Source organism: Glandiceps talaboti, chromosome 5, assembly GCF_964340395.1.
Source record: "Glandiceps talaboti chromosome 5, keGlaTala1.1, whole genome shotgun sequence".
Lineage (NCBI taxonomy): Eukaryota > Metazoa > Hemichordata > Enteropneusta > Spengelidae > Glandiceps > Glandiceps talaboti.
Window position 1 is genome coordinate 27,884,628 of NC_135553.1, and position 24,821 is coordinate 27,909,448.

Here is a 24,821-nt window from a genome sequence, read left to right on the forward strand (position 1 = left end):
CCATAATAAATAAAGAAGCGGCATATAGAGTAGGTGAAGAAGAAGCATAGACCAATGTCTATGGTAAAAGCCATAGTCATGGTAGGTCAAGTGTAGGTGGAGTAGAAGCATAGACCAACGTCTATGGTAGAAGCCATAGTGATGGTAGGTCAAGTGTAGGTGAAGAAGAAGCATAGACCAACGGCTATGGTAGAAGCCATAGTGATGGTAGGTCAAGTGTAGGTGAAGAAGAAGCATAGACCAACGTCTATGGTAGTAGTCATAGTCATGGTAGGTCAAGTGTAGGTGGAGTAGAAGCATAGACCAACGTCTATGGTAGAAGTCATAGTCATGGTAGGTCAGTAGGTGAAGAAGAAGCATAGACCAACATCTATGGTAGAAGTCATAGTCATGGTAGGTCAGTAGGTGAAGAAGAAGCATAGACCAACATCTATGGTAGAAGTCATAGTCATGGTAGGTCAAGTGTAGGTGAAGTAGAAGCATAGACCAACGTCTATGGTAGAAGTCATAGAAAATAGAAAAATGCCCTTTATGTATATATTTTGGGAAAGTTTATATGAAATTAATAGTGTTATGGTTAACTCTTGTCATACTCTTGTGTGGAAGAGGGGGGGGGGGGTAACCTGTGCCTAATCCTGTCAACATTGATAACAGTTAGATAATTTTGAGGTTGATCTTTTCATTAGTATCTCTTGCAGAATGTTATCATGAGGACAATGTTTGGAGGAATGTGAATGCAAAATAGCAAACGGACAATGGATTACTCGGGCCCACCTTCGTTAAATTTCAATGTCTAGACTCTTTCATATACTTCTATCACTGTGACAACTTTTTAAAACCTAGTGATGGCTCGGCGGGGAATAGTTACTAATTGTATAAGACTTCACATCATAAACTATGTACATATATAGATAAAGACATAAGCATGGAAGTGTCACCCACCCTATGATATAAGATATTCAAAATTCAAGGTGTATATATGTGTCCAAGAGCCTAAGATAAGAGGTCAGGCCATAACAAAAAGCGTTTATTTAAACTTTGTTTTACAACATAAAACATCTCTCATACTGTTGTTATATATCGGACAAACGGTAGAAATGATCCATTTTAAGGAAGTTTGATATCATGCGTACCACCTTGTACTATCCACAACAATAGCGCTGAACATGTCAACAACATCGTGGATAGACGTTGAGTAAGCGAGGGAGGGGTACTGTTGCCGCGCCCATGACACGATTCCAAACAACCTTACATTTTATGTGTTCAAATGAGTGAGTCAATAATAATTGAACATCTTTTCTTCTCTATGCAAAATTTTGATTGAGTGACCCATTCCCACACAAGAGATCTCCCTTACGTTCATTTTATATGTTAAAGAGAGCAAACAGTGAAAGTAGCCAATGAACGTGATTAAGTAGAAGATTTCCTGCTTCGCTATAAAATCGTGCCGTCATTAGCCTAACCGAGTTTGCATAAGAAACTGACATGTTTAGCATATCAATATATGGCCTCAATGGTTAAACATGGACTACATATTGGCTTGTAATCAATGGTTAAACATGGACTACATACTGGCTTGTAATCTATGGTTAAACATGGACTACATATTGGCTTGTAATCAATGGTTAAACATGGACTACATACTGGCTTGTAATCAATGGTTAAACATGGACTACATACTGGCTTGTAATCAATGGTTAAACATGGACTACATACTGGCTTGTAATCAATGGTTAAACATGGACTACATATTGGCTTGTAATCAATGGTTAAACATGGACTACATATTGGCTTGTAATCAATGGTTAAACATGGACTACATACTGGCTTGTAATCTATGGTTAAACATGGACTACATATTGGCTTGTAATCAATGGTTAAACATGGACTACATACTGGCTTGTAATCAATGGTTAAACATGGACTACATACTGGCTTGTAATCTATGGTTAAACATGGACTACATATTGGCTTGTAATCAATGGTTAAACATGGACTACATACTGGCTTGTAATCTATGGTTAAACATGGACTACATACTGGCTTGTAATCTATGGTTAAACATGGACTACATATTGGCTTGTAATCAATGGTTAAACATGGACTACATACTGGCTTGTAATCTATGGTTAAACATGGACTACATACTGGCTTGTAATCTATGGTTAAACATGGACTACATACTGGCTTGTAATCAATGGTTAAACATGGACTACATACTGGCTTGTAATCTATGGTTAAACATGGACTACATACTGGCTTGTAATCAATGGTTAAACATGGACTACATACTGGCTTGTAATCTATGGTTAAACATGGACTACATACTGGCTTGTAATCAATGGTTAAACATGGACTACATACTGGCTATATCTTACGACTGCATGCTTCAATTTCAATATAATTCAGTACATACAACATTAACCATAACAAATTGTATATGTCCTATAAAGTTAGTTGATGTACCTTACAGTGTTAATGAATAATTTGCATAATTAATGATTTTCGGTAATTAGGCTATATCTTAAGAATACATACTTCAATTCCAATATAATTCAGTACACACGTTAACCATAACAATTGCATATGTCCTGTAAAACTTGTTGGTGTACCTTTCAGTGTTAATGAATAATTTGCATAATTAATGATTCTTGGTAATTAGGTTATATCTTACGACTGCATGCTTCAATTTCAATATAATTCAGTACATACATTAACCATAACAAATTGTATATGTACTATAAAGTTAGTTGATGTACCTTACAGTGTTAATGAATAATTTGCATAATTAATCATTTTCGGTAATTAGGCTATATCTTAAGACTGCATTAAGCAGTATCATACACTCTTACATACATTAACCTAAGAAAGCACGCTTGTCTAAAAAACAAAGCCTGTTACCATAGGTTTTTTTAGTTTAATGGGTTATTTGCATGATTAGCGATTCCCTTACGGGAGGCATTCAGTTTAAATCTGGTCTTTAGTTTTTGTCCAACCACAGACTTTTGAGAGAGAGTCTCTTCAACTTTTAGTACATGCATTATAGTGTTCTTTGGAAGGCGGGCAGTCACCTCAAAGTCTGTAAATTACAATGGACATAACGTTTTTGTGAGCGAAAGTACACTGCCACAGTGTTCGTACTATGCCGAACAATAAGTACCACCTCCAGATCTCTATTTGTTATCACAATGGAAGAAGAAAGAGCGATTTAGTGAAAATTGGAACAAGCCCAATTGACGTATTACATATTACAGTAGTTGCATAATGTCAGGGTTGAGCTTTCCAAAGAAGTTTATAGTCAAGCTCTATGAACTAAAACATACCACAGACCCTACATCTCGTGTAGAGTCTGTGAACATACCACGTATGAAACGACATATTGATTACACGTTGAATCATACCGTATAAAACATATTTTACAGAATTATTGAATTGAATTGTGAATCTAATTATCAACAAACAATCTCAACCCCGTGTACGCACAGATAGACAGACAGTCACACACACACACACACACACACACACACACACACATACATACACACAAAAGCGCACGCGCGCTTGTTTGTTTATTTAGTTAGTTACATATAGTTAGCTAGTCAGCCAGTTCGTCAGTTAGTTAGTTCGTCAATAAATTAGTTAGTTAGTGGATGGATGAATGGGTAGGATGAATTGATGTATGGTTGGGGGTTGTTATCTGTTAATTATTTCTTCCATATCAATTGTTTTTAAAACGTTTTATATTAATTAGTCAAATCGTTTTCTCTTTTGGTTACGTTGATGCATAGACAATAGGGGGTGAATAGTTGATGTATTTCAAAGTAATAATGTTCAACTCTACTCATATCAACAGGTGGTTTTAGTTTTAAGGAAACATATTGGTCAAACAACTACTTATAAAGTAACTGACTGTATGCCGCTATGGTAGATTTCTATTTTTAGCAATACTGTACAGTACAGGTGTTATAACTTACTGGGTTCGAAGGTCAACAGACTGTTATCAATACTTTGTGCTAATTATTTTTTCACATATGGTTTGAACATGGTGTATCAATACCATTGCACAAAACACGTAAAGATGTATCCATTACGTTATACAAGCGCCAATATGGCAGTGGTCAATATTACACAAATTGTGTATATGGCCGGTTGTCTCCAGTTGCATGGTGTATGTTAACCTTTAGATTTTATTTGATGATATCCCCGCAGTTTAAAAATACTATTCGCAGTGCATTACTCCCTTTTCCTTCTTTACATTCGTATTGCTATTTGTACTTAGCATACTAGTACAACTGTACAAGAGATCAAAGTCATACACATGGATGTATAGTGTATAGCTTACAAGTCCGAGTCGATCTCCATTTTTTGAAAGTGCATATTGCTATATCTACGTTCCTGACGATATTTTAGTTGGACACAACATTGAACCTTGACATACACTTGAGTATTTTCCATTTCATTGACGAGCTAAATCAAGTTTATGATGAGATGATTGTGTTCAAGAGGAGATCTGTAAACGAAGATAAATAGCCAAATTGACCCGAAGTCATGTACTGTATGAGTCACAGAGTGTCGAGCCAAGATCACACTGCTTGTAATTGTTTTCAATAAAGTTACATCCCACAATCGTAACTTTTACATTGTCTATAAAAGCACAATGTCTTTCCTTGAAACCGTGTCGGAAACTCAAAGTCCAAAATAATTTCTTGGAGTAAATAGATAATAATCATAAATGCCATCCCCTGATCATTGTGTGGTTGAATAATCAATTGGTGTGAAAATTACACAATTATAGTACGGTGGAAATGAAACGGGCTTGTTTTTAGTTCTCGATCAAAATGATTACTTAATCAACCGTCGAGTTATTTGACTACTCGATTTTGATAACCTGTATGTAAAGTACATAGGTTTCAAATCAATGTAAGCTTGTGATAAAAAATAGTAAAAGTAGTGTTTATGTTGGTTGGGTGAAACTTTCGAAATACGTAAATATAATTATCTATCTGTCTGTCTGTCTGTCTGTCTGTCTGTCTGTCTGTCTGTCTGTCTGTCTGTCTGTCTGTCTGTCTGTCTGTCTGTCTGTCTGTCAGTCAGTCAGTCAGTCAGTCAGTCAGTCAGTCAGTCAGTCAGTCAGTCAGTCAGTCAGTCAGTCAGTCAGTCAGTCAGTCAGTCTGTCTGTCTGTCTGTCTGTCTGTCTGTCTGTCTGTCTGTCTGTCTGTCTGTCTGTCTGTCTCTCTCTCTTTCTCTCTCTCCCCTCTAAGTTATCGCTCTGATTTCTAAATTCGATGAATCTATTGGCGTCAAAAACTTTGTTTAAAAGTGACCTAAAAAGATAAACTTGACTCAATGGACTACAACCATCTTCCGTATTTGTGTCAGACATGCAAACGGCAAGCCTTTGTGACAACGAATGTTACCTTGATGTTTATGTCTGGGTTTCAGTTGACCGTTCTGTGCCTCTACGTGAGGTAGCTTTAATATGAGACGTACACATCTCATGAGTTCGCGTTTCCACAATAAAATCAGTTTATGTCTCTCTGTATCCACACTTTGTACGTTTTAAAGTTTCCACAATAAAATCAGTTTATGTCTCTCTCTATCCACACTTTGTAAGTTTTAAAGTTTCCATAAACGAGTGTGCCGAACCTTTGGTTAACAATTTAATAAGCCAACATATCATAGCAACACATTTCTTATTTTTGGCAATTTCACAACATTACGAGTTCTGTGTCACGTTCGACCCAATTCTTTGGTAGCATCAGAATAATGGGAGCGGTTTAACGAGTGAATAAGTCATTACTGATAACAAAACGATGCACGTGTACACCCGACACAACATACAAATAATATAAAGTGGAACCCGTAAAACCAAGCCGAAGTTTTTAATGGCTGCATTTGAAAGAAGACGTGTATGTGTTGTGAATTTCTAATTCTGCAATATGGGTGTGGTGCGCTTCCAGTTTTTGAGTCACAGGTCACTAATCTCACAGGTATTCTTTCAAAGTTTCCATTGAACGGTTCAGTGAGTTTATAAGCACATGGTCGAAACCATATTGGATAGCAAAAATGTTCACACCTTTGGATGAATGGTTTTTTCAAGCCCAAGAGACGTTTGACGAGGTTCAGTCAACTAGTTTGTGCTTTTTTAGCTCCGCTGTCAGCGAAAGCTGAAAGCGTAGCTTTAGGTATAGGTGGGTATTGAGGTATAGAGAGTAGAGTGAATCATAGGTGTCCGTCAAACTTTTATATTTTTACTATCTACTCCATAAGTGACAGTCGGAATTCTTCGATATTTGGTGTGCATGTTCCCTGGGGGAGGCTATTCAGATTTGTTCATGCCAAGTTGATCTGTGCCATTTTCAATTTTTTATGATTTTTTTTCATAAAATGTCATTTTCATCAACTCCTTGAAAACCTCTTATTAGATTGCTTTGATATCTGGCGTGTTGATGCGCAGGGGGTAGCTTACTCAGATTTGTTAATTTCAAGTCAGCACATCCTCATTTTTATTTTTTATGATTTTTTTTTTGTAATTTGAAAAAAAAATGAATATGTTAATGAGCATAATGACCGACGCCATATTGGAAATCAGTCGACGAGACTTTAAGTAAACTGCCACTTTTCAAAAGACACTATTGACGTCAAACAAGCAATGTAATATGTGCTATAGTCATGATTCTACGCATTGGGCGCCCAAATGACAAGCGTTTGTTCGAAACAGGGTTGTAAACTTCAAATCCAATTCTGCACCCTTCTACATAATCAGCCAGTCCGCAACATCCTCATTTGCATACTCTATCCTGATTCGACCAGAAGCTGAAGGTGACCTCATTCGACCGAGCGATTTTCCACAGCAAGTATCTTGAGTATCAAAACAGGACGTTCTTAGTACTCACTAAAATCACACTTCAGACCCACTATAAAAGTGTGATGTTTTCAGATAACATGTAACTTGTGGTTAATTCTATATTGTCGTGCAATTTGGAATGACAGTGAACCAGAATTCAGACAACTTGCGTAAGGAAGGGCATGCCAGGCATGCGGTTGAAGTTTAAATATGGCCGACAGTTCACATGTAAAGTTAACGACATGAACGTGTCTTGCCTTTCCAAAATGCAAAATATTTGGCAAGTAAAAATAATTAAAATAATTACAACTTTAATTTGGCTTCAGACTTTGCATTATGTTTTGCGTATCTTTCCCCGTTTTACATGTAAATCCGAAAAGGTTCTCTCTCATCATGTCATCAGTGTCAGTGATCATACCGCGCGGGGTAGTCCTCGGGTGCACGAGTCTGTATTACTGACTTGACTCTAAACACCGGAGGGGGAGGGACAATTGTCAGAATCGAGTCCCGAATTCCTTCGTATGCAAGCAGGACTACGTGCGGGGCTGCTTTGAGTACGAGCGAAGTGAGGCATGTTGAGGTATTTTGTTGAGAATTATAAATATTGCGAAATGTCAAGTACAAGGTTTAAATACAATGGGTTTAGTTTACAACACTTTTGATCACGCAGATTTTGTTGTTGTGATGAAAAGAAATTAAAAAAAGATCATTTCAACCATTTCGTTGTGTTTTCTTTGTGAAAGGTAACCGAACATGAACGAGTGTTACCACTGTAACGTATGGCTGAGAATGACTCTCTTCCGGGTACTGGAGATTGTCGCCGTACGGAAACTAAGATGGCGATTAATACATTTCTTCCCTATATATATCTACCACAACTAGAACAAGTTGAATGTTGTTGACTTTGTAAATTTGTTAGAAAATTGAAATTGAAATTGCCTCAAAATTATTTTAGATCCCTAGTTTATTTCATTCTTCATTAAAATTTTCCAGGGTTACAGCTGTAAGACACTGGAATTACTTATAGCCAACCTCAAAATCCTCTTTTTTTCTTTTTCTTGTGTGCATTTCCCAGTCATTTTTTTCTGAGATTTTGTGCAATTTTTCATAACAGTAGATTTTTGTTATAAAATGGTGACTATGGTATAAAAGTACAATACATTACCAACTTCTGTGTAAAATGTGTTTTATAGTGAGACATCATATGAAACCACTAACCACTTTATTGCATCGCTAAAACAAAACTGCATAGTGACTCGAAGAGCTGAAGACCTGAACCACTTCTACATGTCACCAAAATAAAAAATTAAATTAAAAAAAAAAACAGCGGAGCTATTCTGACCGATAGGTCGCTTGTTTAGTGTTGTGCTGAAAGAAATATTGGAGTCACTGGTGTAGTTTACGTAAACCTTATATTATGTTGCCAGTTTCAACTTCATTTTTATGCGAACCACGTTTCAAGTTTAACTCGCTGCGGATAAATCATCATAACGCCAATTCCATAAATAAAACCTCAACAGGGAAAATTGTAATTCAACCGATTAACTAATTTGTTGGGTAATTGAGTCAAGGCTAAATCAAACATGGCGACCGGTTCTCATGGTTGCTATGGCAATGACGCACTTCCTGCAATTACTTGATCTGAATACGTATACCGTAATGGTAATATGGAAATTAGAATCTAAAACTAGTGTTGCATTCATGGTATAGTAGCGTTGTCGTCATCTATTTCCTGCCTCGACAAGTTAGATCTAGATCTATCCCCGAGCCTTAAAAGTCGTCGAGGTATTTGAGACATCACAAATTAGTGGTACCCTTGGGGAATATATCGTATGATGTATATTTTAGCAGAACGGAGTATTTGATTCATTATATGGGTGATGCTATTCGTGACGTCCATGGTTATGTAGAATATAACTCACTAAATTGTACTTCCAGTTTCAATTATATATTTTGAATTATATACCACAGCATTCGTTCAATTTCGATTTGGATATCAAATGAAAATTCTCTATCATAGTCTTGCTAGTGTTCCATTCGTTATCTCCTTTTTTCTCAAATCGGAATTTGTCATGTTATTAAACTGTTAGTGTTACCAAAATATCTCCAGCAATTCAATTGTTAATTGTGTATTTAGTAACGCGTTGTCATGACAATGAATACATTGATATCAAGCGAATACCTCTATCGGTATGTAATTAAGCCATGATAGAATAGACTATTAGATGTGGTATTATACATTCAACCACGGCTTACGTTGGTAGAGCAGGTCAAGGTCCTATGTATGTGTATATGTGTTGTGGCATTGTATATATCTGTGTATCTGTGTATGTAAGTATGTATGTATGTATGTATGTATGTATGTATGTATGTAGGTAGGTAGGTAGGTAGGTAGGTAGGTAGGCAGGCAGGCAGGCAGGTAGGTAGGTAGGTATACATGCATGCATGTAATGTAAATATGTATTTTTGTGTTATACACGATTTGATTCCATATTGACGTGAAAAGGAACGGCAAAGAATGTCGACGTCCACCAGTATAGACCAGATGTACACTCAATGATTTGTACAATGCCTCTCATAAGGGTTGGTTGCACAATATTATATGACGCGGTATGCGTGATATAATTATGAATAACTTATTTGACTCGATCACTATATTTTCAACAACCTAACCAACCTATTTTGGACTTCAATAACTTATTTGACTCGATCACATTTCATTTTGGATAACTTATTTGAGTCGACCACTACATTTCATTTTGGACAACTTATTTTGCTCTTTGACTGAGTAACTTATTTGAGTCGACAATCACATTTCATTTTGGACAACTTATTTTGCACTGGCCATGTGTACATCTCATTCAAGTACTCTATCACACGTTCTTCCAGTAGACCTATTTGAACACCCCGAGTCACTGGAGATGTTTACCATCCCGAAAAAGGAATCGACGCAAGTGTTACATGCATTATTTTGAATTACTTTTCAGTAGGATAGGGGTTCCATTTAATCATGACTCGAAAATACATATTCATCACGTATCGGTACTCTGTGCTCTGGAGGTCGAGTGTATCAAAACATACATGTAAGACACTAGGAAGGGGGGGGGGGTACGTTAGGGTTGATGTGGAGAGTCCTACCAATGATGTGTGAGACTCCAGACTCACATTCAAAGTTTACTGTAGTATACTGGGTGAGACCTGCATGGACAATGTCGATATCGTCCCTCCAGCGATACTACTACATTACAATAGACACATAAAATTGTTCATTGTTCATGTTGTATGACAGTCTCCGCTACACACACACACACTCTCTCTCTCTCTCTCTCTCTCTCTCTCTCTCTCTCTCTCTCTCTCTCTCTCTCTCTCTCTCTCTCTCTCTCTCTCTCTCTCTCTCTCTCTCTCTCAACCATGCCTATGAACTGTACGGAGCTAACTACCAATTCATTGGAACATGTACTGACTTATCAGCCAAGTTGTACCTATGGAAGTGTAAAGCTAAAACATTTAAACAGGAGAGAAAGGTACATCTTAGACACAAGCATTCATGTAGTGTTCAGTGATGTACAGTGACCAGACAGACAGACAGACAGACAGACAGACAGACAGACAGACAGAAGCATAGCATAACCTCTAAAAAGGCGCGTGACAAAGGTAACTGGGTGACAAACAACACTAATTTGAACGATATACATGAGAACCATATATTATACTAGGTCAATTGTAAGTTGATAGATGGTGTTACATGAAAGAGAGCGTGCGAAGGCTATACAAGAAGTAAAGAGGCGCCCATCCTGACACAGCCGGGTACATACCTTTTTGTCAAATTGACGTCATAACCCAAGTATGTCAGGTTCACAATGTATAAATTGCGTGCATTTTGACATAAGAAAACATATTTTCAGTGAGAAATCTGGTGACTCGATTTGATTCAAGGATGTTTCCTGGAACATACTTTCTCTCTAAGCCATATTATGTTGACTGGAATTTGGCAATCGCATACAGCCATGTATTTTCCTATTTTAGATATGTCCGTCATCTCGAAATATACGTGCAAGTCATACTGTTTCACCTTATAACCTTGGTATGGTTAGTGGTAGATGTTGTTACCTCTTTTAGTATTGGAATTAAATATGGGTGGTGTTTTCAAATCCACAAGTAGTTATAAAACATACTATCTTTATATCACTGTTAAAAAAAGGACATCATAATCTCAGGTCCACACCCACCAGCGAAAGTGAATTAAAGTAGTGAACTGAACCCGGTAGATCATGTACCACGCAAGACTAAACATGTCCTTCGTAAGTGTTTGCTTTCATGATTTTCTAAAAAGAGACCAAGAGCATGATGAGATGAAGCTTCTTTCATTGAGGAATGTCAAAACGTTATATTAGGAATGTATTGAATACCTGTATTGTTCAAGATTACCTTTGTTGACCCGTGTGCATGTGTAGGTTTCGTTGACCACTTACATTTATACCTGCCTTCCATTGTGAAATACACAAGTGCAAATCACAGAGGCAGACACTTTGTAAGGCAAACTTTGACAAATTGTGCTACTGGGCGATAGGTATGTAGGAGCAAAGTCCTTACACTTTAAAACGTTATTGGAATGCTGCCGGTATTTTGGTCAGAAACAAACTGCTTTAATACAACAGTCTTTGAAAGTTTTTTTAAATATTTTCTCATACGCCTGGTAAAAGGAACAGACTGAGTATAAACCGACTGTTGCAACAGCACAAGCGTAGTCAATTCACTCACCGTTTATCTCAAACTGCAATGCCAATCCCCTGATATCTGTAATAATAATGCAGACTATTAAACGTATAACGTACTGGTTGTTAAAAACATTTATTTACGATGAAATTTAAATTGAGAGTTACACATGCAATACGTTGTAGTGCTAGGGAAGACATTATGAAAAACAAGATGAAACAAAACAAATAAATTCACCCACTAGATTTACGAGAGGTAAATTTAAAACTGAATGCCTTCCATGAGGGCAAAGTCCTAATATATATTTGTTCCTACACAATAATTGTTCGAATGCAAAATTCAGAGATATAACTATCATGCATGACATAAAACGTAATTGGCAAATTAATTATACCAAACTGTAATAAAGCTAGCATATTGTCTAATTACAGAAAAAATCTTAAAGTACGCAAATAAATCAGTGAGATTATAAACTACATCAACAATCTTTAAAGAACACATGCACTTTCTTAAAATGATATCATTAATGTAGGAACCAAAGTATGTGAAATTGGAAGTTTGCATTTCAAAGGTATTCTATCCTAATTATCAACAATCATTAATTGAAAGCTACGTCAACAACAACAACAACAACAACAACAACAACAACAACAACAACAACAACAACAAGCTAGCTATATAGGACGGTGCGCTTTGGTATGGTTGATGTTTGTACCAAATTATATTGAATATGAAGTATGTTTTCTTAAGATACAGCCTAATTAAAGAACATAATTAATTAAGTAAATGAGTCATTAAAACTATAAGCTACAAAAACCTTTATAGGCCACTTTCATTTTATTATGCTTTATAAATGTACTAAGTTACATGGAATTTGAAGTCTTAAGATATAGCCTAATTACCAAAAGATTATTAATTATGCAAATATCTCATTCATATTTATAGGATGTTTACTTAAACCTGATAAGTTCTTACAATTACCATAATGGAGAGATGTAGCAAGTTAATTAGAATTGATGTAGTAGTTTTTAGATATCGTCTTCACAGACTGACAGAGAGACACTAAATAATATAAACATGAAAACAAAGATAAATAGAATGATATATACTTTTCTTCTTACGTGTAATGTGGTAGGCAAGGACTACGAGAAAAAGTTCTACATTGGAAAACTAGCTTTCAATTGCAATGATGGATTAGTTGACTGGACTGACTGGGTTGGGTCTTGTATGTATCTCTGGAATTAATTCACATTGCAGTGGTGGATCCGTTGACTAATGACAGTAATGTTAGTAGGGCAGCAACATTTACTCGTATACTGACACCGGAATGTTTATATATCCAGGCAGCTCTGCGATATCGTGAACTTATGAGCCCAGAATACTTAGCTCAGTCATGCGACCTTAGTTTGCGTTTAGCCAAGCGTGGTAACCATAGAAACCAAGCACCTGTCTCCTCTGGGATGACAAATTTGTCAACATAATTATTCAAATGGATTATGAAAGAATGACAGCATAGTAATAACAGAAATTGCTGTTTTTAGAATTAAAAGGGCGTAATCATCAATATGCCAATATATAACAAAAAGTCAACAGCGATTTTAGATTAAATCTTTGTTGTATTTTGTATTCTAATAGGTCAGACACTTTTCTAGATTGCAGATTTCCGTCGTTGAATCTTAGTATTCCATTTCTATACATTGAACTTTTTATGACAAAAGATCTTGTTTTACCATAAAAAATAATTAAATAATCAAATATAATATCATATAATAATAATAATAATAATAATTTTTTTTTTAATTAATCCAGTTTATTTGCATATTAACCACCCTAAGTGGGGTTGTTTGTTATGCTGAGTTCAAAAAAGTGGTCATTTTATGAACATCCATTGCCATGGCAACCTAAATCACCACAATGTACGGATAATATGTAGATTATTTTTCCTACATTTGACATAAATATGAAAAAAACATTCGTAAACAAATTTTCAGAGGGCATCAGCCTTCAGCCCAGGTTCAGTCCCTTGTAAAATTAAGAAAAATTGTGAATGATAATGAATTACGTTTATTTGAGTGAACTCGCATGAATGGCATATCTCAGCTTGTTGTAAGGTGTATGGCCGTTGTGTAACTAACTACAGACTCACGATCGTATCTGCTGGTACACAACAGTATCAGTGAGTGTCACATAAAATTTGTCACAATAGCCATGCATAAAAGTGCATGAGTTATTACTAATTTTCCTTTGACCAGAGGTCGAGAAAAGGAAGCATTTGCTTTACTGTGGTACAGTGAGATTGAGAGACTGCAGAATCGCGATACATAAAGGGACTTCAGGATCACGGTGTCGATTCATTGATTAACGCAAAAACAAATGTGGCCACCAACAATTTTTGTTCTGTTTTCAAGAAGTACATGATAAAGTGTACATCTTGCCACATTGTTATAATATGACATTATCAGAAGACAGATATTTCAATGAAAATATAATATTTTTGCTATATAATCATTTCACCAGGCCAATGGTAAATACCCTGGAAATTTTTTTTTTTAAATTTTAAGTTGAAATATATTGGGCGAGGTAAAAATTATTAGGGCGGCCCTTTTTATTTTTCTGTTTCTCATCTCCCGACCGACCCTAATTTGCAGCTCCGACATCAGAAAAAAAAAAGTTTTTTTATTTCCGACCGACCCCTGAGCACAGCAAAATTGTAAGGTTCCCCATGGCGTCTTAGGCCAGTTCTGCCGAGGCCACGACCTTGCGACATTGGCCCCCTAAAATTACAAATGAAGCAATAATTTTCCCACCTTGCGTCGCTTTGGCGCATTCATTTTACGGCAGACATCAAAATTATCTAAGTCCACGGCCGGACCAGGCCAGGCTCTGACTCGACGTGAATCCCACAAGAAGTATACTGACTGCGTAAGGGAAAGTTTTGTTGACATCATATAAGATACAGTGACAACGCGCAGTTCTATTGTTAACATAAAAAATGCCACAAAAAGATCAACTTTGATAAACTTAATCTACAAATTAAAACATTAGAGGGATTAGATGAGACGTCGAAATAAAATGGACGTCTCTCGTCAAATGTTTTGTCTACTGTCACTGTCGTGACCTCTGACCTAATCACTGACGTGTGCGAAACACTGAACTTGCTATCGGAACATCTATCTGCCATGCCACAGCTCAGAAGCCTTCGTGAACCAAATTTATGGGACAGGTTGTGATTTTCATTTGTTGATGGGTTAAATTAAATGAGTACATGTGTATTTTGCTGTGTTAGGGGATCGTGTTGCATGATGTTGACAGTGCTAGTGACACATGTGAATGTTGGGCACTGAATCAATGCGTAATCACTGGCATGGCCACTATAGACGGCCGATGTATGTGCGCCCGGTCGTCAGACATGAAGAACGAACTGGTCGTGCAAATCAGAAAAAAATTAATGTAATATTTACAGAGCATCCCAACTTTGACTTTGTTGATAGTTTTAGTTAAAGATTCAAGTTCTGAGTTTCAAGGACACCTAATGTCAGCTTTCCGTATCATGGCAAGTTTACGGTACGTAACTATGCTGTCATTTGATATAGCAGGACCAAATCATGATACACAGCCAGTAACGGTTAATTAATAACAAATAAATTATTTTAAAGTTTTTTTGACTATTATTTGTAAGTTTTTCGTTCACATTTGTTACTTTTTAAAGTCAGGGATTTTTTTTCTTCAAAATGTCATGAATTTGAAGAGGGAATGATACACACAGCAGTGTACTAACAATTTAAAAAATGAAACAAGTGGTTACAAGTTTAGGATTTCTCAAAGTTTTTATTCAATCATATGTTCACTGTGACTTATTTTGAAGTTGTTCATTGTCCTTGTCTGAAAAAAAGGAATTATAAATTTTAGCACTGCTATTCATTGATATTCAGATTAAAAATTGTGACTGCCTGGCTGTCAAATCTTTCTAAACAATATATCATATATATATATATATATATATATATATATATATATATATATATATATATATATATATATATATATATATATATACATGTATATATATATATATATATATATATATATATATATATATATATATATATATATATATATATAACTTAAAATTACATAATCTTAATTGCCTTCTTTTTCTAAGGTGTAATGTGTAGTACACAATTTTCAAAAAATAGCTTACTGGGAACTTATTATGAATGGAATTTTTTAATGTAGTTAGGTAATGGTCTATACGTAATGGAATATCTCAGACCACAGTATCTCTATAGTGGTCTGAGATAATTTATATGAATATTTCATAGACAATAATAATTGACCCCACTCCCTGTCAAATGACACCACTTTTTGGAACCAAGGGCCTAGGGGCCTGTGTCCCCACTTGTTCATGACATTCACAAGCCATTAACGGTCCAAGTGCAACAAACCCGCTTGGACCAACAAACCCGCGGGCTTGCCTGACGAAAACGGGTGTCATAAAAGTTGTTTGCATCTCTAAAGCTGTTTGTAGTGTTACTTATAATAGCCTAATAAATTGATAACAACTGATATAAGACGGAGATAAGGTTTGCCTCAATTGACCCACTCCTTAGAAATGATCTTACGCTGTGAACTACACTGTTTACTTGTGTTATGTAAGAGCCCATCATCACATGTGTAAATATTGGTACTCTTTGATAACAAGTGGACTTGCTTCTTTAATGGCTTGTCCCAGTAATGTGGAACCCCCCCTCTCACCCACAAGTTCACACTGAAGAAAAATGTTTCATAGAAGTAATGGTTTATATAAATAAAAATTCATCTAGCACACTGATGACAATCACGTAAGTGTTTCAAAAAGTTACATACTAAAGTTCAAATTGGATAACTTGAAAACATTGTTAGCGATGGCAATGCCACTTTGATTAATAGGACGAATGTATTAGTACTCATGATAAAATCACACAATAGTTCATGGCTACAGATATACACCCATCAGGATGATAAGTATTTAATCATCTTCTTACAAAGTTGTTCTACAGACTTGTCAACCTTGCTAAAATGAAGGCAAGAGACTTGTAACAAGGAATTCAATAAAGAGAAGAGAAATGAAGTTGTATAGAGACTAACAGGACAGAAAGGACAGAGAATAGAACTGAAAAAATACATTTTTTTTTCTTGCCCCCCTTTTTTTTTTTATTTCGCCCGCCCGACCCGCCTGACTATTTCATTGGAGATGAGAAACAAAAAAAAAAAAAACCTCACCCTTAATACGGAAAATGTACGTTCAAGTTCTATTTTTTATTGAAGTATAAGAAAAAAATTAAATTTCATAATTTTCATTAAAGCATTTCAGGAAGTTCATGTTGTCCTTTTCTTTTAAATTTCTGAGAGTATAAAATGTGTTTTGATCAAATTCTCATTACTTTAAGGGTGAGGTTTTTTTTTTTTTTGTTTCTCATCTCCAATGAAATAGTCAGGCGGGTCGGGCGGGCGAAATAAAAAAAAAAAGGGGGGCAAGAAAAAAAAATGTATTTTTTCAGTTCTATTCTCTGTCCTTTCTGTCCTGTTAGTCAAAGTTGATCTTTTTGTGGCATTTTTTATGTTAACAATAGAACTGCGCGTTGTCACTGTATCTTATATGATGTCAACAAAACTTTCCCTTACGCAGTCAGTATACTTCTTGTGGGATTCACGTCGAGTCAGAGCCTGGCCTGGTCCGGCCGTGGACTTAGATAATTTTGATGTCTGCCGTAAAATGAATGCGCCAAAGCGACGCAAGGTGGGAAAATTATTGCTTCATTTGTAATTTTAGGGGGCCAATGTCGCAAGGTCGTGGCCTCGGCAGAACTGGCCTAAGACGCCATGGGGAACCTTACAATTTTGCTGTGCTCAGGGGTCGGTCGGAAATAAAAAAACTTTTTTTTTTCTGATGTCGGAGCTGCAAATTAGGGTCGGTCGGGAGATGAGAAACAGAAAAATAAAAAGGGCCGCCCTAATGTCCCTAATGTCCCTTTGTCCCTAAAACAGGATGTCAAACAATTTTAGACAAAGCAAACCGACAGTATTAAGTTACTAATTGTCATCATCGTATCAAAAAAGTAAAATTGTCCAGTATGCATTTGCCAGATTCCTTAAAACTGTGATTTTTATTATTATATATATATTAAGCCCCTTCTATTGCAATATTAATAGAACAATCATAATAATAATTAAATAATATTACTTTATTTAAATATTGCTCTCTTAGAGGCATCGAATGCCAAAACAAAAGAGCTTAATGTTTAAATATCGGAATAATACACAGAATGCCCTAACAGATATACACAGAGGCCATAGAAGACTATACGAAGTCCATCCATATGTATTGTGTATTGTATGTATGTATGTATGTATGTATGTATGTATGTGTGTGTGTATTGTATGTATGTGTGTATGTATGTATGTATGTATGTATGTATGTATGTATGTATGTGTGTATTGTATGTATGTATGTATGTATGTATGTATGTATGTATGTATGTATGTATGTATGTCTATATATATATATATATATATATATATATATATATATATATATATGTTGAGGGTAGAAGAAAATCAAGTCGGGTTTTTCGTCTCTACAAGCCTGTTTCGTGAGTAAATCACTCGTCAGGAGATGTTGATGTACTGAATATACCTCGTATAAACCGTGTGGTGTAAGGCGGGATTTACCTAGGGTGTTGAGTGGTGCTTTTGTATATATATATATATATATATATATATATATATATATATATATATATATATATATATATATATATATATATATATATATATATATATATATATATATATATATACATTACTGCCGTAAAGCCCACAAGAAGTTTTGCAAATTTTTAACCGAGAAGGCTCGTTCAAGTTCCATCATACGTATAAGTGTGTTATACACTTCAGTATGTTTGCAAAATAGTTTCAGTTTTTGAGTACCCCCTGTAGCTTTGTATTTTTAGTGACCACCCTCAGATTCCTGCGGACCCTCCAAGCCGTAAATAATGACGGCTCCCTTAGTTGAGTGTTTGATTTTGGTCTAAATTCACTGTTTACTCGAATAAAATGATTGCTCGAAGAGGGAGAATGAACAAAAGAAATGAAGATAGAAGTGTGCAGTGAAGTCATCTTTTTCTGCATTTGCCTTCAATGGTTTTCGGAATCTAAAGTGTGATAAAAGTATCCATTCTTTTGCAGATGCATGTGCTGCTGATCCATGTCCCGAGTCCGATTTGAAAGGACCATGTTATGAAAGACCAAATCCATCGGTAGACAGTGACCCACCGTACTTATGCGAATGTCCAGCTTTATTTCTATACATGGGACCCCAATGCCTTACATTCAGACCGGGTAAGTTGTCAATTCCATATATTAGTGACATGGGACCCCGATGCCTGACATTCAGACCGGGTAAGTTGTCAATTCCATGTATTTCTATACATGGGACCCCGATGCCTTACATTCAGACCGGGTAAGTTGTCAATTCCATGTATTTCTATACATGGGACCCCAATGCCTTTCATTCAGACCGGGTAAGTTGTCAATTCCATGTATTTATATACATGGGACCCCGATGCCTGACATTCAGACCGGGTAAGTTGTCAATTCCATGTATTTCTATACATAGGACCCCGATGCCTTACATTCAGACCGGGTAAGTTGTCAATTCCATATATTAGTGACATGGGACCCCGATGCCTTACATTCAGACCGGGTAAGTTATCAATTCCATGTATTTCTATACATGGGACCCCGATGCCTTACATTCAGACCGGGTAAGTTGTCAATTCCATGTATTTCTATACATGGGACCCCGATGCCTTACATTCAGACCGGGTAAGTTGTCAATTCCATGTATTAGTGACATGGGACCCCAATGCCTTACATTCAGACCGGGTAAGTTGTCAATTCCGTGTATTTCTATACATGGGACCCCGATGCCTTACATTCAGACCGGGTAAGTTATCAATTCCATGTATTTCTATACATGGGACCCCGATGCCTTACATTCAGACCGGGTAAGTTGTCAATTCCATATATTAGTGACATGGGACCCCGATGCCTTACATTCAGACCGGGTAAGTTATCAATTCCATGTATTTCTATACATGGGACCCCGATGCCTTACATTCAGACCGGGTAAGTTGTCAATTCCATGTATTTCTATACATGGGACCCCAATGCCTTTCATTCAGACCGGGTAAGTTGTCAATTCCATGTATTTATATACATGGGACCCCGATGCCTGACATTCAGACCGGGTAAGTTGTCAATTCCATGTATTTCTATACATGGGACCCCGATGCCTTACATTCAGACCGGGTAAGTTGTCAATTCCATGTATTTCTATACATGGGACCCCGATGCCTTACATTCAGACCGGGTAAGTTGTCAATTCCATGTATTTCTATACATGGGACCCCGATGCCTTTCATTCAGACCGGGTAAGTTGTCAATTCCATGTATTTATATACATGGGACCCCGATGCCTGACATTCAGACCGGGTAAGTTGTCAATTCCATGTATTTCTATACATGGGACCCCGATGCCTTACATTCAGACCGGGTAAGTTGTCAATTCCATGTATTTCTATACATGGGACCCCGATGCCTTACATTCAGACCGGGTAAGTTGTCAATTCCATGTATTTCTATACATGGGACCCCGATGCCTTACATTCAGACCGGGTAAGTTGTCAATTCCATGTATTAGTGACATGGGACCCCAATGCCTTACATTCAGACCGGGTAAGTTGTCAATTCCGTGTATTTCTATACATGGGACCCCGATGCCTTACATTCAGACCGGGTAAGTTATCAATTCCATGTATTTCTATACATGGGACCCCGATGCCTTACATTCAGACCGGGTAAGTTATCAATTCCATGTATTTCTATACATGGGACCCCGATGCCTTACATTCAGACCGGGTAAGTTGTCAATTCCATGTATTAGTGACATGGGACCCCAATGCCTTACATTCAGACCGGGTAAGTTGTCAATTCCATGTATTTCTATACATGGGACCCCGATGCCTTACATTCAGACCGGGTAAGTTGTCAATTCCATGTATTTCTATACATGGGACCCCGATGCCTTACATTCAGACCGGGTAAGTTGTCAATTCCATGTATTTCTATACATGGGACCCCAATGCCTTACATTCAGACCGGGTAAGTTGTCAATTCCATATATTAGTGACATGGGACCCCATGCCTTACATTCAGACCGGGTAAGTTGTCAATTCCATGTATTTCTATACATGGGACCCCGATGCCTTACATTCAGACCGGGTAAGTTGTCAATTCCATATATTAGTGACATGGGACCCCGATGCCTTACATTCAGACCGGGTAAGTTGTCAATTCCGTATATTAGTGACATGGGACCCCGATGCCTTACATTCAGACCGGGTAAGTTGTCAATTCCATGTATTTCTATACATGGGACCCCGATACCTTACATTCAGACCGGGTAAGTTGTCAATTCCATATATTAGTGACATGGGACCCCGATGCCTTACATTCAGACCGGGTAAGTTATCAATTCCATGTATTTCTATACATGGGACCCCGATGCCTTACATTCAGACCGGGTAAGTTGTCAATTCCATATATTAGTGACATGGGACCCCAATGCCTTACATTCAGACCGGGTAAGTTATCAATTCCATGTATTTCTATACATGGGACCCCGATGCCTTACATTCAGACCGGGTAAGTTATCAATTCCATGTATTTCTATACATGGGACCCCGATGCCTTACATTCAGACCGGGTAAGTTGTCAATTCCATATATTAGTGACATGGGACCCCAATGCCTTACATTCAGACCGGGTAAGTTATCAATTCCATGTATTTCTATACATGGGACCCCGATGCCTTACATTCAGACCGGGTAAGTTGTCAATTCCATATATTAGTGACATGGGACCCCAATGCCTTACATTCAGACCGGGTAAGTTGTCAATTCCATGTATTTCTATACATGGGACCCCGATGCCTTACATTCAGACCGGGTAAGTTATCAATTCCATGTATTTCTATACATGGGACCCCGATGCCTTACATTCAGACCGGGTAAGTTGTCAATTCCATATATTAGTGACATGGGACCCCAATGCCTTACATTCAGACCGGGTAAGTTATCAATTCCATGTATTTCTATACATGGGACCCCGATGCCTTACATTCAGACCGGGTAAGTTGTCAATTCCGTATATTAGTGACATGGGACCCCGATGCCTTACATTCAGACCGGGTAAGTTGTCAATTCCATGTATTTCTATACATGGGACCCCGATACCTTACATTCAGACCGGGTAAGTTGTCAATTCCATATATTAGTGACATGGGACCCCGATGCCTTACATTCAGACCGGGTAAGTTATCAATTCCATGTATTTCTATACATGGGACCCCGATGCCTTACATTCAGACCGGGTAAGTTGTCAATTCCATGTATTTCTATACATGGGACCCCGATGCCTTACATTCAGACCGGGTAAGTTGTCAATTCCATGTATTTCTATACATGGGACTCCGATGCCTTACATTCAGACCGGGTAAGTTGTCAATTCCATGTATTTCTATACATGGGACCCCGATGCCTCACATTCAGACCGGGTAAGTTGTCAATTCCATATATTAGTGACATGGGACCCCGATGCCTTACATTCAGACCGGGTAAGTTGTCAATTCCATGTATTTCTATACATGGGACCCCGATGCCTTACATTCAGACCGGGTAAGTTGTCAATTCCATGTATTAGTGACATGGGACCCCGATGCCTTACATTCAGACCGGGTAAGTTGTCAATTCCATATATTAGTGACATGGGACTCCGATGCCTTACATTCAGACCGGGTAAGTTGTCAATTCCATGTATTTCTATACATGGGACCCCGATGCCTTACATTCAGACCGGGTAAGTTATCAATTCCATGTATTTCTATATATGGGACCCCGATGCCTTACATTCAGACCGGGTAAGTTGTCAATTCCATGTATTTCTATACATGGGACCCCGATGCCTTACATTCAGACCGGGTAAGTTGTCAATTCCATGTATTTCTATACATGGGACCCCAATGCCTTACATTCAGACCGGGTAAGTTGTCAATTCCATATATTAGTGACATGGGACCCCGATGCCTTACATTCAGACCGGGTAAGTTATCAATTCCATGTATTTCTATACATGGGACCCCGATGCCTTACATTCAGACCGGGTAAGTTGTCAATTCCATATATTAGTGACATGGGACTCCGATGCCTTACATTCAGACCGGGTAAGTTGTCAATTCCATGTATTTCTATACATGGGACCCCGATGCCTTACATTCAGACCGGGTAAGTTGTCAATTCCATGTATTTCTATACATGGGACCCCGATGCCTGACATTCAGACCGGGTAAGTTGTCAATTCCATGTATTTCTATACATGGGACCCCAATGCCTAACATTCAGACCGGGTAAGTTGTCAATTCCATATATTAGTGACATGGGACCCCGATGCCTTACATTCAGACCGGGTAAGTTGTCAATTCCATGTATTTCTATACATGGGACCCCGATGCCTTACATTCAGACCGGGTAAGTTATCAATTCCATGTATTTCTATATATGGGACCCCGATGCCTTACATTCAGACCGGGTAAGTTGTCAATTCCATGTATTTCTATACATGGGACCCCGATGCCTTACATTCAGACCAGGTAAGTTGTCAATTCCATATATTAGTGACATGGGACTCCGATGCCTTACATTCAGACCGGGTAAGTTGTCAATTCCATGTATTTCTATACATGGGACCCCGATGCCTTACATTCAGACCGGGTAAGTTGTCAATTCCATGTATTTCTATACATGGGACCCCGATGCCTTACATTCAGACCGGGTAAGTTGTCAATTCCATGTATTTCTATACATGGGACCCCGATGCCTTACATTCAGACCGGGTAAGTTGTCAATTCCATGTATTTCTATACATGGGACCCCGATGCCTGACATTCAGACCGGGTAAGTTGTCAATTCCGTATATTAGTGACATGGGACCCCGATGCCTTACATTCAGACCGGGTAAGTTGTCAATTCCATGTATTTCTATACATGGGACCCCGATGCCTTACATTCAGACCGGGTAAGTTGTCAATTCCATGTATTTCTATACATGGGACCCCGATGCCTTACATTCAGACCGGGTAAGTTGTCAATTCCATGTATTTCTATACATGGGACCCCGATGCCTTACATTCAGACCGGGTAAGTTGTCAATTCCATGTATTTCTATACATGGGACCCCGATGCCTTACATTCAGACCGGGTAAGTTGTCAATTCCATGTATTTCTATACATGGGACCCCGATGCCTTACATTCAGACCGGGTAAGTTGTCAATTCCATGTATTTCTATACATGGGACCTCGATGCCTTACATTCAGACCGGGTAAGTTGTCAATTCCATGTATTTCTATACATGGGACCCCGATGCCTTACATTCAGACCGGGTAAGTTGTCAATTCCATGTATTTCTATACATGGGACCCCGATGCCTTACATTCAGACCGGGTAAGTTGTCAATTCCATGTATTTCTATACATGGGACCCCGATGCCTTACATTCAGACCGGGTAAGTTGTCAATTCCATGTATTTCTATACATGGGACCCCGATGCCTTACATTCAGACCGGGTAAGTTGTCAATTCCATGTATTTCTATACATGGGACCCCGATGCCTTACATTCAGACCGGGTAAGTTGTCAATTCCATATATTAGTGACATGGGACTCCGATGCCTTACATTCAGACCGGGTAAGTTGTCAATTCCATGTATTTCTATACATGGGACCCCGATGCCTTACATTCAGACCGGGTAAGTTGTCAATTCCATGTATTTCTATACATGGGACCCCGATGCCTTACATTCAGACCGGGTAAGTTGTCAATTCCATGTATTTCTATACATGGGACCCCGATGCCTTACATTCAGACCGGGTAAGTTGTCAATTCCATGTATTTCTATACATGGGACCCCGATGCCTTACATTCAGACCGGGTAAGTTGTCAATTCCATGTATTTCTATACATGGGACCTCGATGCCTTACATTCAGACCGGGTAAGTTGTCAATTCCATGTATTTCTATACATGGGACCCCGATGCCTTACATTCAGACCGGGTAAGTTGTCAATTCCATGTATTTCTATACATGGGACCCCGATGCCTT

At 37.7% G+C, this 24,821-nt stretch overlaps 1 protein-coding gene across 1 annotated transcript in view; it reads left to right on the forward strand.

Moving 5' to 3' along the window:
* LOC144435553 (uncharacterized) overlaps positions 1-24,821 on the forward strand; it is a 53,436-nt gene that overhangs the window by 4,609 nt on the left and 24,006 nt on the right. Inside the window, exon 2 of the mRNA XM_078124140.1 lies at positions 18,791-18,943. Coding sequence (XP_077980266.1) covers positions 18,791-18,943 — 153 coding nt within the window. The remainder of the gene's footprint in view (positions 1-18,790; positions 18,944-24,821) is intronic.